General features: G+C 35.1%; 2 protein-coding genes across 2 annotated transcripts; one reads left to right on the top strand and one right to left on the bottom strand.

Annotated features, from left to right (window-relative positions):
• Positions 1-10,692: 10,692 nt before the first annotated feature.
• Positions 10,693-12,097, top strand: LOC116172691 (putative nuclease HARBI1). The gene is made up of 2 exons (XM_031489941.1): positions 10,693-11,101; positions 11,189-12,097. Exons 1-2 carry the CDS (start codon positions 10,866-10,868, stop codon positions 12,075-12,077), a joined length of 1,125 nt encoding a protein of 374 aa, XP_031345801.1. The 5' UTR covers positions 10,693-10,865; the 3' UTR covers positions 12,078-12,097.
• Positions 12,098-12,140: 43 nt separating this feature from the next.
• On the bottom strand, positions 12,141-13,550 carry LOC116172693 (myb/SANT-like DNA-binding domain-containing protein 3). The gene is made up of 3 exons (XM_031489942.1): positions 12,865-13,550; positions 12,578-12,805; positions 12,141-12,445 (listed from the first exon to the last, which is right to left on the bottom strand). The coding sequence occupies exons 1-3, from the start codon at positions 13,265-13,267 to the stop codon at positions 12,189-12,191; spliced, it is 888 nt and encodes a 295-aa protein (XP_031345802.1). The 5' UTR covers positions 13,268-13,550; the 3' UTR covers positions 12,141-12,188.
• Between the last annotated feature and the right edge of the window lie 2,911 nt (positions 13,551-16,461).

Genomic DNA, 16,461 nt, shown 5'->3' with positions numbered 1-16,461 from the left:
ATTGTACCTACTGAAGATTTAATTTATTTTCTGACGTTGAAATTTGAGTTGAAGAATTTAGAAATGCTTACTTAAGCTTCTCATTTCTAGAAAATTGAATAGAATCTATTTGCTTATGTGTTGAGGTAGTAATTTCTCTTCATCTTCATTAGACGGGTTTATTAGGAGGATCTCATTAAGACCACAACCCAGATGTGCCATTGTTGCACCAGTGTGTGCCTCTTGTACATTAGTAGAGGTATATTTGTATTATTCTTTTGCTTGTTGAATCTAATCCCACGAAAGCTTCGGTAAATCAGCAATTATTACACCTAAATATTTGAACTCCTCATTCCCTCTGATTTCCCTTCAGTTTCAAGGAAACTCGTCAGGAATGTCTTCTTTAAATATCACGATAATGGAATAAAAGCTCGGTTAGGAGACAAATGTATTGGTTTTTCAGGAGTCTCGACAATCTGCTTGGAATGTTTCGTCTTGACAGGAAAAGGAATCAGTACCGACACTCGCAGCATTATCTGACACTCACTAGTCTGCTTCCTAAGAAATTGTGCGTGCAAGGTTGCTATTAAAAAGTGTGAATGTCAAACTGTACCCGAAAAATTCTATAAAATTCCTCACCTATGCCGGTCTAACATATTTACCTTGTAATAAACAGAGATAGGAACGCTAAGCATCTCGGTTCGGCAATGTGAAGGATTCAATGGACTGCATACTTTACCCTAATTCTAAAGGAAAAATTCCCGAGACGCTATTGAGGAATGCGTCCGAAAAAATTTTATTTATTTTAAATGAAACGAAAATAATTGAAAAGTGGCGAAAAGAATTTAATTTTGGTTGAAGCTTACAGCATTGACGTGTGGAGAGCCATTTCACGTGACATTTTCGTGATAAATTAAGGAATACGTTAGCGACAGTAACTAAACATTCACTTTCAGGAAATGTTGCTGATAGTTCACGTTCCAATAGTATTTCAGGGTTTAACCTGTGTGATAAATTGTTCAATTATCTATACAGAAGTAACTAACTCGCATTCCTTCCTGTTGGAAACATTTTAGCAACTCGCAATTTTAATGAACTGGTAAACTCGACTAATGAATCATCAATAAGTAGTCAGTACTCAGTAATGCATTCATTTCTTGATTTTTACAATAAGCGATATGTTTGCCTTACTAGCGTTACTAGAGACATCTATTGTTAAAATTTCCAAAATATCTATTTAAAAAAAGTTAGCATTGCGCAGTCTGCGAGTGCGTACACCTGATATATGCGATATTTGCCTTTAGTATTTAGTTAAAATTTCAAAGAATTATCTCCATAAATTAGAAAGTTGCCAATTTCCTTAAAATTACATGTATGTCACTTAAAAGTGACCGAGGAAGGATTACTTAGAAGGACAATGCCATTAAAGTCACGGAAAAAAAGTTTAAGGGAACAAATTATCTCTGGGATAACTGAGTTACAACGCTCCGGTATGGAAAATTAGTAGAAGCATCTGTGGTTAAAATTTCAACAAAACATATTAACAAATTAATTAATCAAATTTAGCAAATAAGCTTCCCGGTATGGTTATTGCTGGGAATTGTGTATTATATGGCTAAAACTATGCTCATTTTGAATTTCAAGCAATTCGGTTCATAACTAACGAAGGTGTTAAAAGTGCCTTCCTTTTTGACACACATTGCCAATTCACCAACTCCGATCTAAAAATTTTGTAGACTCCAACTGCAAAATTTCACCGTATTCGATCCATTAGTTTTAGAAATATCTATTTATGTATTTATTCAATAATAATAAATTTATTTATTTATTTATTTATTTATTGGTCTTGTTCTGGGCCCTCAACAGGCTATCGCCCAATTACAGAGTGACCCCCATAATGTATTTTAGAAGTCCCCGGCGGAAGGTCTTTAGTTATTGCATACTACTCCGGTATTTACCATACGAGTTAGAATTTTGTGCTAACTAACAGACGGACAGGCACCGCAAAATATGAACTAGCTAGGAGATCGTTAACAAGAAAGTTGATAGAGCGCAGCCTGCGCAGGCGCAAATTAATCATCAAGATTTTTCTTGGCTTAGGTGCCAGAGCTATAAGGTAATCAGGTATATATATGGTAATGAATTCAAAAAGAAGGAATCAAATATATTGAAAACTGTAGGAGTAGTTGCGGTCTGGGACGGACGGACGGACGGAGGAAGCGGCCATAAGTGCGCCTTACAACTTGAGTTGGAAAATGCGCTAAAAATGTCAATTACAGAAAAAAACTGTATACCTACTTTAAAGATACAGAAAAATCTTTTATACAAACGTCTCTGCATAATAATTATTAAAGCATGTGCCGTTTCCAGAATAAGTATACGAGGTCAGGTAAAAAAGTAATCGGACCTAACCGCATTTTCTTAAATTAATACTTTGTATATTAAATCTTTTTAATCTTTTTAAAATTTGTTTTGAATCATTTCAACCTGTTTGAATGTTTTTAAATCTTTCTTTAATCTTTTGGCATACTTTTGAACTTTTTAACCACTTGTATTTTTCATATCATTCATGTTGTATTCTTTTTTGGACAATATAATTTAATACTATTTTTCCAGATTAAAATCTAGGAAGCGTTTTATTTAAAAAATGATAGCTGTTTTAATTGATGTATATTTAACGATAATTATAAACAAAATTTTGTATACCTTGAGCAACTTGTATAAGACTTATTTTTAAACTCGAGTGTGTTAAGATTCAGGTGACGTAAGGCGTTGGTGAATCGTCCTTTGGTTAATATGCGCACCGGTAGATGTCACCACTGCTACATATTTTAATCATCGACATATTGTCAAACTTTGACTGACTAAAATCTAGTACAAGACGTACGTTTTTAAAACCAGTAAATGAATTGCACAGCAGACTAATGTTGCGAATTACCATCCATTTTTAACAACTTGTACCATGTATCAGACTGCAAGAGACACAGTAAATAGTAAGGTTTTTATTAACATATACGGACGGTTAGTGAGGTCAAATGAAAACTGTCCAAAATGTTGCATTTGGGAGCTGCGTCCGGAGAAGTCCCAAATTGTTGTTTCACAAATCAGATAAGGCAGAACAACTTACTGAACATTGGTCACTTGAGCCACAGACCTGGGTATAATAACTATTATAGTATTTTAGAAAGCATAAAGCACGTCCTATAAAGTTTAATACCAGAATATGGTACTTTCTATAATGTGCGTATGCGTCGAGATACTCAAAAGACATTATCAGTTACAAAGATAGTCAGTCAACTTTTCAAATTATGTCCTATACCTGTCTCTAATAGTTTTCGAAAAATCTTGGTTTTCCTGGTTTTTATATTCTAATCTTAAATAAGTTATTTATTGCATAATAGTGAGGTGGCCATCCAACAAAAGACAATTTTCATATATCTCGTCCAAAACGAAAATCATATCGATTAATTTATTTTTCAAACAATCTATTTTAAGTCCAAAAACTGGAGAATAAGTAAAAACATTGGGCTACAAAGCAAATTTAATTTAACTCCTAATGTCATCCAGTCAGTGATAGTAGTTTCATTTTTTTTCATATTCACCTCGTTATTATGTAGATTAGAACTTATTTCGGATTAAAATATAAAAAGTAGAAAAACCGAGATATTTGTTTATGTTTTTACTATCAAATTTATTCTCCAGTTTTTATAGACTTAAATGAATTATTAGAAAAATGAATTCATAAATATGATTTTAGCCTTGAACGAGGCAGATAAAAACTGCCTTTTTTTGCATGGCCACCTCACTATTATGTAAATTACATATAACTTATTTAAGATTAGAATATAAAAACCAATATATTTCGAAAACTATCAGAGATAGGTATAGGACATTATTATCAAAAGTTGAAGGTTTTTGGAGGAGCTAAAAGATAACAGAAAAATATACAGGGTAATTCATTTAAAAAAAGCGAGGTTTATTAATATGAAGTTTTGTAACTTTGGATCTAGAAAAAAAAATCCTGTAGGCTATTTTTTTAATTTTTATAATAGATGTATTTATTTGACTTTTACTTAACCCAGGATAAAAGATATAAAACTTGGAATCAAAATTGAAGTAATAATTTTGACAATATACTGACACTTGCAAATGCCAAATTTTTCTTAAAAATCGAATTATCTTTAAAACTACTAGCTTTTCGGATATTCACCATATAATAAAAAAGACGTACAATTACACGTAGAATTCAAAAATTCATTCAAATACAGGGGGTTCTATTTAAAAAATGTACCATTTTGGCGCCCTACTTTGTGGGCGCACCTCGTATAATTCCTAATACTTTTAAAATGTGGAGAATATTCAACAATATCATAATACAAAAACACTCCATCGAAAAATCTTATCTTAAAGGTATTAAGTTACTCCGCGCAATCGTTGACTCACCCTGTATTATGATTTTTGAGGTACTTTAGTTCACCTTTTTGTGTATTACAGGTGAGGTTTTTTTCAGTTCTAAGTTACGCCCCGAAGGTACTTTTTTGTGATAATTAGCGATTTATTAACGAGCTCCTAGCGAGTTTATAATTTTGTTGTATCTGTCCGTCCGTCCGTTATCACGATAACTCATAAACGAATGGACCGATTACGATGAAATTTTGCAGGTGGATTCTTTATCAAATTTGTAGATCGGAGTTCGTGAATTGGCAATGTAGCCCAAAAAATAAAGTAGACCCTTTTGACATCTCCGTTAGTTATGAACCGAATTGCATGAAATTCAATGTGCGCATAGCTTTAGCTATATAAAACACAATTCCAAGAGTTGAACCTAATCGATCAGCATTCACAGTGCCCTTTGCGCATCTCGACCATTTACAGACCGAATTGGTAACTTTCTTATTTATGAAGGTATTTAAATGAAATTTGATACATAGCCACTTGGAATAAAAGCAAATTTAACGCCAGTTTCAAAATTTGGTTTTGCGCATGCGCAGTGCCAACTTTCTGATTTATAGGGGGATTTAAATGAAATTTGGTACATAACCACTTGGAATAAAAGAAAATTTAACATCAGTTTCAAAATTTGGTTTTGCGCATGCGCAGCTTATTTATGGAGGCATTCAAATGAAATTTCATACATATACACTTTAAATAAAAGCAAAACTAACAACAGGTTTAAAATTTGGTTTTGCTCATGCTATAGCCATACCCAGGAGCTCGTTTGCTATATTTGTTTAATTTATTTGAATACAGAAATTAACCGCACAGAATTGCTTATTTGCCAATTTATTTAAAGTTTTGCGGGATCTCGCGGAGATCAATGGTTGCAAATCTATCTCGTAATGGTCAACGCTAGTGACCACAATTTCCCAAAATTTCGGAGATTAAATCGAGGATTAAATAGAATTTCAATTCAAAAGAACACGTGTTTAGTGCCAGCTGCTGAAATACCTAAAGAACAACGATCTTTTGTACTTTTGCCACGGCCAGCTGAAACAAAGTTTCAAAAAAGGAAGGTAAACTAATTAAGAAAAAGAACATCAGTTATACGTAATTTAAACGCGGTTATCACATTATTCCAAAAATTAACGTCACGCAACCATAAAAAATTTAAGATATTTGGTAAGTGATTTCTAACCTGATATGAAGTTACCATTTCCGGATCGCTGCTCTGGAAAACCACAACATGCTGGTTCAGATCACTTTCACATTTCTTGAGTATTAACTACGCGGAACAGTGGATTTAATACACTTTAGCGGTAACGGTATTTCTTACACAATACGTTCAAAATGACCAAATACATCAAATCGGTCACTTGCATTTCGTAGAGTCCCCACTTATCTCGCATTGAAGTGATACAGAAAAAGAAAAACGCCACGTCTTGATGCGCATACCTGTTTTCCTAATCACCAGATGTTTTCAAATTCGAAGTAAACACGCCAGAAGTACCACATGTAAACGAACCTGATATAATTTCTCGAAAAGTAACGCTCAAATTCAATCTGTTTAAATGCAAACGATTTTTTTTGTGTCCCGCTTAAACTTTTGAATTTTCAAAACGACGCAACTACGTTATGAACTAAATTATTGCAATCTATTTTTTTTGGGTTTAATGATCTTCTATACGACGTTATAATTTACTTCAAAAATTTGTTTTCAGGCACACCGTCCAATTTAATAAACCGAATTAAAAAGTCGTATGCGCTACCAAAGTGTGAGTAGTTCTGAAAAACTTAACGATAGGACCTAGATTCAGTTCCATTGGTTTGTAATCGATGTATAATAATGCATCAACTGGCACACAATGAAAATAGCTGCATAAATAAAAATTGGAAATGATTTATTAAGTATTCTAAATTTGTAAATCTAGGTATATCAGTGGAGTTTTTTTCTCAACTCACAAAAATTGATTCCAGTAGCAAAAATCGACGTAATTTGCGTTTAATGGCCGTATAAAAAAAGAGTGGTGCTTAAAATTCATGATTATAAGTCAACAACACTTCCTCTAGAGTCTAGAGCATTCTAGCGCATTGTCAACAGAAAAAAGTTATTTTAAAAAAGCTCATGGTTTTTTAATGTTAATTTAGCCAAATTAAAACATATTCATATTTTCATATTGTAGCTCGAGTATGACCACCTAATCTTTGCAAATATTGTACATAAAGTTAAAGATGTCACCCAGGAATTTGTATAATAAATATCATTTGTAAATGCTTTAGGGATGTCTGTTTACAAATGTAATTATTTGTATAAATTTTATTTTTTGCGTGCTGTAGGAGGTCGGTAATATATGGAGTAACTCCAGAGTCCTGAGGCAAACATAAAGTATTCGTGTAATCTGGTCATTTGTCAAGCAAAAAAGACATTAATAATAAATTTTCAAACCTCGTTTAAAACGTCATCCTGAAGACCAAACGTTATGGGTATTCTAAACTAGACAACGATTGAACGCAAAGATTCGGTAGTACACATCTAAATAAATAATTGCATGCAAGGCAAGTTTTCTGTCTAACATTTGAGGAGTGTTTGTTAATCTAATTTTAGATGAGTTTCTAGGGAGGTTTTAGAGAATTAACGTTTGTCTCATGTAGGAAAATTCGTGCGGTTTTATGCCATGTGAGTGCATTTTGTTGTGACGTCACAGTTACATCAGCTGCTCAAGATGAGGGTAGTTTGTTTATATTTTATACGTACGTTTTATACGTATTGCCCGTAGCACTTTATGGTAATTTATAGTTTTGCATTAGAATTTATTAATTTAATTAATTAAGATATAATTCAGGTAACGTATCGATTTTGATTTTAATAGGATATTCCCCAATTTTTTTCAGAATTAGAAGGGTATGGTCGTGACAAAAAAGAGCAGCACAAACTTTAATTGAGAAATCGAACTACGCTCTAACCAGAAGAGTTGGAGGAATATCTCATAAGTGTAGCAACTATAAAGTAGAAAACCTCCAAGGTCGTCATCTTGGGTTTTGGTCCAAGGTCGTGATCTTCGATGTTAGCATAAGGTCGCGGTCTTGAGCTTTGTTCCAAAATCGTGGCCTTGAATTTTAGATCAAAGTCGTGGTCTTGGTGATGGCTTAGGCTTTTGGTCCAAAGTTGCGGCTTCCAAGGTCTTTGTACATGGTCGTGACTTTGGATTTTGATCCAATGTCGTGGCCTTGGTGAAGGGAGCAAGGTCATGGTCTTCGTATAGGGGATTTTTCGGTTGCGTAACTGAGGAGTATACTTATTGATAGACCAATGTCTTGGCATTTGTGATTTAAAGCCAAAACTTTTGCATTCGTAATCTTATTTAGCTTAATTTCAATTAATTATATCTCATATTTAATCAAAATAGGACGAATACTTTACATAGCGTTAGTGATACCAAAAGGCCACTAACGAATTATTCATTTCAAAGAGGGTTTCTGCACATATCATAAAGTTCACAAAAAGTATTCACCCGCGAAGGAATGCATATAATATCACTATAATCGCGTAAAAATAATCGCAAATGATGAGAGATTAATAAAACTAGTAACACGCTACTGTTAAAGCGTGTGTGGACGATTGAAGACTAACGAGAAATAGAAAAAGACCATGGTAATTAGGAATGTGGTTTTTTTCAAACTTATTAAAAAAAACAATGGGCTTTAGATTTAGGAAGATATTTGAAATACGTTTCAGAACTTGTAAAAGTTTGCGAGTTTAATTTTGTCTTCACTTCCATTTTCTGATGGTCTCGCTTCACAATTGAGATACAGCCCCGAGCAAAATAGTGTTCAAGATCCAGTACCGCCACATCCTGCAAGTATTTGGATTGGGAACTGACTTCTTCAAATCACTTTCACAACAGATTTACAGGATTCGTAACATAGATTGCACCGTTGCGATACTTCTATCAGGACTAGTGAGCTTATTTGCAAATAGTAGGAATTAATTATTTGAAAGATGGAAGGGGTAAATAAGTAACCGGAATACTACAAGCTTATTTAATGTTTGGGATGTTTCCAAAAAGACCCTGGGTAAAGTTAGATGACGAGGAAAAAAGTTAAGACAGGGATGGAAAAATGTTGGGATAAAGATTAGGGATAATAGGATTTTCCTCTGGCACGTCTGGTTAATGTTATAATGAGAGATCTTGATTTGACTAGGGGACTGGTCGTGGTCGTATCCGGATGTTGAACACCAATTTAAGTGACATCAGTCGGTAAATTGATCAAAAATGTTGTTTTAAATTCCAAGGGGGGGGGGGGTTCTTGTAATTTTGTGTTCAGGAAAATTAGTCGAGTAGACGTTATTTCGGTTTAAGCACCTAAAATAATGACGGGACAACCTGTATATGATAAGTATTTCAATTACGAGTATTTAGTAAAATCTGGGGGACTTATTTACGAATAAGCACAGACTTATTTCCTTTGAATTTGTATTTCTGTAATGTTATTTTTCCTTTTAGAATTGTTTGTAATTGCGTATGTTTATTTAGATATGTTTCTTTAATTGTAAAACGGGTGATTCTGGTGTTCAACATTGTGCGGATTAGTTCTACGTAAGTGGGGACGCTTCCTGTCAAATCTAGCGTTATCAAGGCTAAATATAATTGACGTTTTATGTGTAAAAACCGGAAGAAAAGATTTCTTTTATTATGGAAATGGTGTTTCATTAAATATGGTAAGCAGGAGGCTGCCCATTAGCTGGTTCGCGACGGTTAAACGCGTACGTTTCTTTACGTTAGTTTTTTTATTTGGGCGTTTTGCGTTATTGATTGATTGAAGACGCAATTCGTAATTTTCATAATGTTTTTGTTCAGAAAAAAGTTAACTGAAATTAAAATGTTGTGAGAAGTTTAAATTTTTGTCCGTTTTACGGAAAATCCCAAATACTGATTCGGTCAATAGGGACCAAAATTTCTGTGTTAATAACTGAGTTTTAAAACTCTCTAACTTGAAGAGTGTTGGAACATGAAGAATGTGAAAGGGAATTGAAATTTTCCGAGTATTTCTATTTTACCTGCTAAAGTTCGATAGAATCTCTCTTAAATAGATGGAAATAGAACCGAAGCAGAATACGTTACAAATCGAGTTTTGTTGTTTTGTTCGCGACAAAATATGTGAATAGTAATACAGTGCAGCTTTCATAGATTTCGTGCAAGAACGTTGCTCACAAAGAAAAATAATGCTATAAAGATGTCTTGTAAAGCTCCATAATATTTTGCATCGCGTCAGAAAATAATTCAAAAGTCCCAAATAAAATCCTAAATGCAAATGTAGAGGACGTGCTCTATATTATATGGGATCTTTTCGATAGTGGGAGTGAATACTAGGTTATCAGTAGTTCTCCTGCCAGCCGGTTAGCGTAACTCGATAGAGATTAAGGGCGCACTCCCCTAAATTGCACATTTTTCAGCAACGAATAAAAATTGCGCAATCATGTCACAATTTTTATGAGAACACGGATAGAATAACGTATTGAAACTATATTCGTACACGTAAACGCAATTAAAATACAAAATGGCAACACGTTCGGCAATTTGATCAGACGTGAACGCCGACGAATTATTATTACACTGCAAAGACGTTTAAATTACAAAAAAAGGACGGAATAGGAATGGCAAAAAAACCTGACGAGAGCGGGATGATAACGAAGACCGATGTTTTCGCCTTAATCCAATTTACAATGATGTATAGTTTGCATAAACTATATCTTGTTCCTTCAGTAAGCTACTTCTCAGTCATCATTTTAGCTGATGGATTAATACTAAAACCAAGCCAAACTTAGTTTGCAGACGACTTCGCTTTGCATAAGAAGATTACGTGCATGTTAAAATTTAACATAAAATTTTTCTCTTCATCTTTAATTTTTATCGACCCTTTCACCTTTTAGGGTTGCCAAATAGTCAGAAAATGTGATAAAGGTGGTAAAGATTGGCCGTTTTAATGTACATATGGGCTGTGTCAAGTAAACTTAGAATTTTTTTCACTACTAGCGTCTGATGACATGATTATTAACCTTTTTTCCACTTGTAAAGTAGGCTTCCTCGGCATTTGTTCAAAGTGGTTAATAATGTGGACATTATTAACTAGTAGTCAACAATTTAGAACTGTCACGCTGTCACTTTTAGAAAACACAGCCCGAAATTTCGCTCAATAAACGTTTAGACAAGTTCTCTAAGGCCCGGTTGTTCAATCATGGTTTAAACTGTAGATTAGCTTAAACTGGCGTTTAAAGCTGTAAGCTTAGTTTAATGCATTGTACCACTGCGGTTTAACGTTAAACTCCGTTTAGATTAGAGGTTTAACTAAACGGTGAAAGAGGGCCGTTTAACGCTCCTAAACCGTCAAACATAACCCCAAATATTCTTGTCATTTTGGGCTGTTGGTCTCATGGTTTGTTAATCAAGATGAACTACACGGATTTTGATGAGCCAATTACTGATGATGAAGATTTTTTGGAGCTAATGCAGTTGTTTTTGGACGATGAAGAAGAACCTCTCGTTTCGAAAAATATTAGAAAGAGGCCTGATTATTTTAATATATTAAGTGAAAAGGAGTTTGTTGAAAGATTTCGTTTAACAAAAGAAGGGGCACTGGAAGTTTTGGAAAAAATAAGTGACCACATTGCGCGTAAAACGGAAAGGTGAGCATTTTGAAGTTGTGCAGGTATTCTCGAACTTGCTATGGCTATGAATATGAATGTTTTACACTTATTTTTGTATTAATTTAGAAACCACGCCGTCACACCAATAACAATGCTGCTAGTTACATTGCGATTTTACGCTACGGGTTCAATGCTTATTGTTGTTGGTGATTTCTGTGGGATCGACAAGTCGACAGCAAGCAGGATTGTTGCGCAGGTGTCGATGGCAATTGCAAGACTATACAAACAATACATAAAGATGCCCGATACTGATGACGAAAAAAATTATTCCAAAAGTCGCTTCTATGCTATTAGCCGTTTTCCTTCGTGTATAGGGGCAATAGACTGCACACACGTAAAAATTCTTTCGCCCGGCGGAGACAATGCAGAGATATATAGGAACAGGAAACAATTCTTCTCATTCAATGTGCAAGCAGTGTGTGATGCAGATCTACGATTTATTAATATTGTTGCTCGATGGCAAGGTTCGGCACACGATTCTACAATCTTTAATAATTCGAGATTACGAGCTAGACTAGAACAGAATGAGTTCGACGGATGTGTGATTGTTGGCGATAGTGGTTACGCAGTGAAACCATATCTTCTTACACCACTCTCCAATCCCCATACACGAGAAGAAAATTTATACAATGAATCACAAATAAGAACTAGAAACGTGATAGAGCGATGCTTTGGAATATGGAAACGACGATTTCCCGTACTTGCTTTTGGAATGCGTGTGAGGTTGGACAGAATTCAGCCAATTATAGTTGCTACAGCTGTGTTGCATAATATTGCAAGAATGAGAAACATTCCAGATCCTGAATACAATCCAGATGTTGAAGAGGCTGTACACTACTTAGAAAACGTTAACAATAACAATTATGCAGTAGGAGATGAAGCAAGAATAGGACCTAATAACCGTGCTCGTCACGCATTAATTAATAATTATTTTCGAAATTTGTTGCTACAATAAAGCTACTCGATGTTTTTGTTAAAATACTACTAAATTTGTTTCTATATAGAAATACTCATCGCCTTCCAAAAATTTATTATGTATTTCCAAAAATTTATTATGTATACCAATTCACAGGTTTTTCTTTATTACAGCTATTTCGGCAAGTTTCATCTCCTTATTAAGAGCGTGAATTTCTTTTAAGTGCTCCATGCGAAGTTGATGTTCTTCAGATTTGAATTTTCTTTCATCCCGTAGAATTTCCAGCCTGACTTCGTGCAGCTCTTGAAGACATTGTTTTTCCTCCATTTGTTTCTCTGCTTTATTGGCAGCCCATATATTCATCCTGTCTCTCAAAACAGGTTTCTTCCCAGATGAAGATGTTTCTCCTTGAATAAAAACATTTATCTAAATTTGATTATCTATTGAAATGTGAAACGTACAACTACAACTACTGCTACTTATGTAATTCCTATGTAATTGTATGTTTATAAAAAAAACTATGCTATCATTAACTTTACCTTTCTTCACTACTAGCGGCTTTGATCTGGGCGTACGCAGCGATGCAGCAGTATGTGAGCCCCAATCCACCTTCGAGGTGGAAGGTAGTATCAGTCGATTCTCTAAATTTTGCGTATCGCAAACTACAATAACATCATCAGCCTTTGGAGCGGCTGGAGTATTTTTCTCCATTAATACAGTGGCATTTGATAGCAATTCCAGCTCCTCAATGTCCACTATATCACTCTCTGTGATTCCGAGTTCTCATTAGTGCATTGTGATGTACACTGAAAAAAAGTAATCTTACCTTCACAATCGTCATCTACCATCGACTCCATCCCTGTCACTTGAGTTCCAAGCAATTCCTTTACTTGCTCGTCTACATCCGTCGTTATTATTTTCTTCGCTGGCCCTCCCCCAGTAGCATTTAAATATCTCTTTTCATTTGCAAATTTTTTCTTTGAAACCTTTTTTATATTTTCATATTTGCTTCTGAGTGTTTTCGCATCCCTTCCTTGACCTCCTGCAGCATTAAACTCCTCAGCCAGTTGGTTCCATGCAGCGTCTTTGATGCGGTTATTAAGAACGTCGGTTTTTTTACATTCTATTGTTGCTCGAAACTTTTTGACGAGCTGCAGAAGCATCGCTTCTTCGGTTGGATTGAAGTTTACAGATCGTTGTCGCTTCCGTATTAAATCAGCATTCTCCATTTCCAAACGGTGTTACTAGCCACGATTAATTACACAAAAAATACATACACTATTTCAATCACGAACAAAACAACATACGCGCTTGTAAACAAACCAAATTTGAAGTTTGAATAGCGTAAACGTCAAAATTTGAGCGGATTACAGTGTTGCCACCAATAGAAATTTCATTAAACGCAGTTTAGTTAAACTCTCTCTAAACTGCAAATGAGCAACGCAATAAAAGATAAACTGTGGATTATCTTAAACTACAGATTACCTAATCTGCAGTTTAAACCGTGATTGAACAACCGGCCCTAAAATGAATAATTGCCACCATCCGCCATTTCCAGAGAAATTACATACCTAAAATTATCACATTTTGAAAAAATTCGAACGAAATTACTCTTTGAAAATATCTCAATGACAGAACAAAATACGGCCTGTTTGACTTGTACTTCTACGTACTTGATTGACATGTTAAATTATTAAACAAAAAATTCTGTCCAACCGTTCATTTTCTTATCAATATAATACGTTAATTTAGAGGATTTCAAGCGCTAGTAGTGAAAAAAATAGTATATATACCACGGCAGAGAAGTCTATTATTGCCTTCGCACCTTTCATCCCTCGGCGCAAGCGCCTCGAGATGTAATCTTGGTGCTCAGGCAATAATACTGTACTTCTCTACCTTGATATATAATGTACTATTATGTCATTTGTCAGATTAATACAGTTCATTAAAACTGAGATTGTCTTTTTATCAAATTTAATCAAATACACGGATTTGGTCTCAGCGTTGTCTATCCCCAAATCGTACAGGCTGCTTCTGGTGGAAAACGATAAAATTAATCAACTTCCCAACCTTTTAATAGGCAGCACAACATACACAATTATAAGGTGAAGAAATACACCGCTATTATATTCGTTGATATCTGCAAGGCGAGCAATATATTGGCAAACAGTGAGTAAGTGACAAAATTGTGATATAACCATAATATCCACCAACAAACCTCTAATCTAACGAGGAATGAATCCATCATGTTTCTAGTACGCCAAAAGGTGCCGAAGTATTATTATTATTTACGGTCTATTACTTGTCGAAAGACCCTCGTAACTTTTGAAATGATTTGATACATGGATCCATCGATTGATAGAATTCAACCGCGCAATTTCCGCGCCGATTGCCAGCGCCTTGATTTGTGGGTGTCGATTCTCATCTTTCTTTTTGGTTCGTAAGTCGTATCAAAGAACACGTCGCTGAAAGCGTGAGGTAGATCGCATGGAATTTCATATTCTTTCGAATATATTGATCTCTGGCGATTGGATTCATAGTTTAGGAATTCCGAAGTAATTTCTTGGACAGGATTCACCTGTACTTCTAGTGAGGATATGCATTTGCGTTCTTTCCTTTTTATCGTAAGTACCACTATGTGGATTTCGTTTATTTGTAGTGCACCTTTTTGAGGTTTCGGCTGTAATCTATTGTACTGCACTTTCCATTGTTCCATCTTTCCGTACAACTTTTTAGCGCATTTTTGCAAAAAAAAATTTTTTTTTTTTAAAGTAGCTTTTAATCTCACTTTGGCTGGCTGGCTGGCTGGCAGTAAATGCGCGCCCGTAGAAAAACGCTTGTAAAAAGACAAGGAGTGTACATGTAACTATCGGGACCGTGTAATTAAGAACGTTAGGGTGGGGCTACAAGATTTGGAGTCGACGACATCTGGACGCCATCCCCGAGCGTATTATACTAACCTGGAGATTTTTCAGTTTTTATCTATCTTCTTCTACAGTTTTTCTCCGATTGTTTTCAAATTGGTGTCGTCGGGAAGATCTTGTCAACGCGCACAACTCCTGCGTGGCGGAATTTTGTTTTTTTTCCTAGGGGCGAAATAAACCACCTTTTGCGCGGCGCGCTTCGAGGGGTAGTCGACTTTGGGCGCCCAAAAGTTTCTTACAGTGCGAATCGCGGTCTCTCTTTCTCGTGTCACTAATAGAAGGTCGAGCTATGTGAAGTACCCAAAAGTTGAATACGATTTTATGCCGGGATTTTAGCGAAATCTACCAAAATGTGAATTACGAATGAACGGGACGTCGGAACTGTGTATCGACAAAGGGAATGTGGTAACCCCCGACGAGATCTTACTGATGGTGGAGTCGAAACTTCAAATCCGAATTGTTGCGGGTGATCAGAAGTGGGTGTCGACAAAGGGAATATGGTAACCCCCAAAGGATTTTAATGATGGTGGAGTCAAAACTTCAAACGCGAATTGCGAGTGCACGGTAAGTGAGAAAATGGTACCGACAAAGTGAACGTGGTAGCTTTCGGCAAGATCTTATTGATGGTGGAGTCAATATTGGCTAATAAAACACTGATCTGCCACACAAAAATGCGCTGAAGTCCCTTCGATCTCACACGAGGACTTTTGAAAATTACCTTTTACACAAACCTTGTTCTTATAATACCAAACGCAATAAAAAAAGAATTATCTAATTTAGTGCAGTCGTTCTGAAGTTATGCGTGTACATACATTTCGGCGATTCATTTTTATTTATATAGATGGGACGTGGACCACGATATAAAATAAGGTTCAGAACAGAATACAATATTGTTTCCATGGTAACGACAGGAGAACCTAACCTTGATATTTTGGACGTCTCATGAATTTCAAGAATCAGTAGAGTTAGGAGTAATGTAAGATTGTCATGAGCCTATACTATAATTTGAAGAATTTGAAGAGGAGGAAGAAATAAGAGTAAGTAAACCGAAAAATTAAAGTAATTGACAGCAAAAGATTAATCCAAGTAGTTCGGAGAATTTAAACAGCCAGACGTATTCGAAGGATCTGAACAATTATCAACGAATTTGGATAACATTAAAATTCAGAAAAATCTTCAGAATCGGAAAAATAATTGGAAAAATCAACCAATCTCAAGAATCGTAGGAATTCGGTGAATAGAATATCGTTTTGTTATCAAACCAAATATGGATTTTCAAAAAGATCGGATGAATCTTACTCTGTAATAAACAATTGTTAATCTTCGGGATTACTTTTTTATATTTTTCCATAAAACAATAACATTTGAAAATGACCGTTCCGGACAAACTGTGTCTTATGGAAAATTCGAATTCTAAACAAATTCATTTCTCTTCATTTTTTTCCTCAGAGCAGTTAACGAGATAATTGAAGTCAAATGCCAAAAAAACGGCATTTTCG

The sequence above is a fragment of the Photinus pyralis genome, unplaced genomic scaffold (assembly GCF_008802855.1).
Source record: "Photinus pyralis isolate 1611_PpyrPB1 unplaced genomic scaffold, Ppyr1.3 Ppyr1.4_LG5, whole genome shotgun sequence".
Lineage (NCBI taxonomy): Eukaryota > Metazoa > Arthropoda > Insecta > Coleoptera > Lampyridae > Photinus > Photinus pyralis.
Note: the sequence above shows the minus strand (reverse complement) of the source record. Positions and strands in the feature narration are given on the sequence as shown.

Excerpts from the sequence above, each read along its gene's own strand:
- LOC116172691 (XM_031489941.1), top strand. The coding sequence starts at position 10,866 with ATGAACTACACGGATTTTGATGAGCCAATTACTGATGATGAAGATTTT. Across the intron at positions 11,102-11,188 it reads ATTGCGCGTAAAACGGAAAG|AAACCACGCCGTCACACCAA; the intron begins GTGAGCATTTTG and ends GTATTAATTTAG.
- LOC116172693 (XM_031489942.1), bottom strand. The coding sequence starts at position 13,267 with ATGGAGAATGCTGATTTAATACGGAAGCGACAACGATCTGTAAACTTC. Across the intron at positions 12,806-12,864 it reads GGTAGATGACGATTGTGAAG|AGAGTGATATAGTGGACATT; the intron begins GTAAGATTACTT and ends TCGGAATCACAG. Across the intron at positions 12,446-12,577 it reads GCCGCTAGTAGTGAAGAAAG|GAGAAACATCTTCATCTGGG; the intron begins GTAAAGTTAATG and ends TTTTTATTCAAG.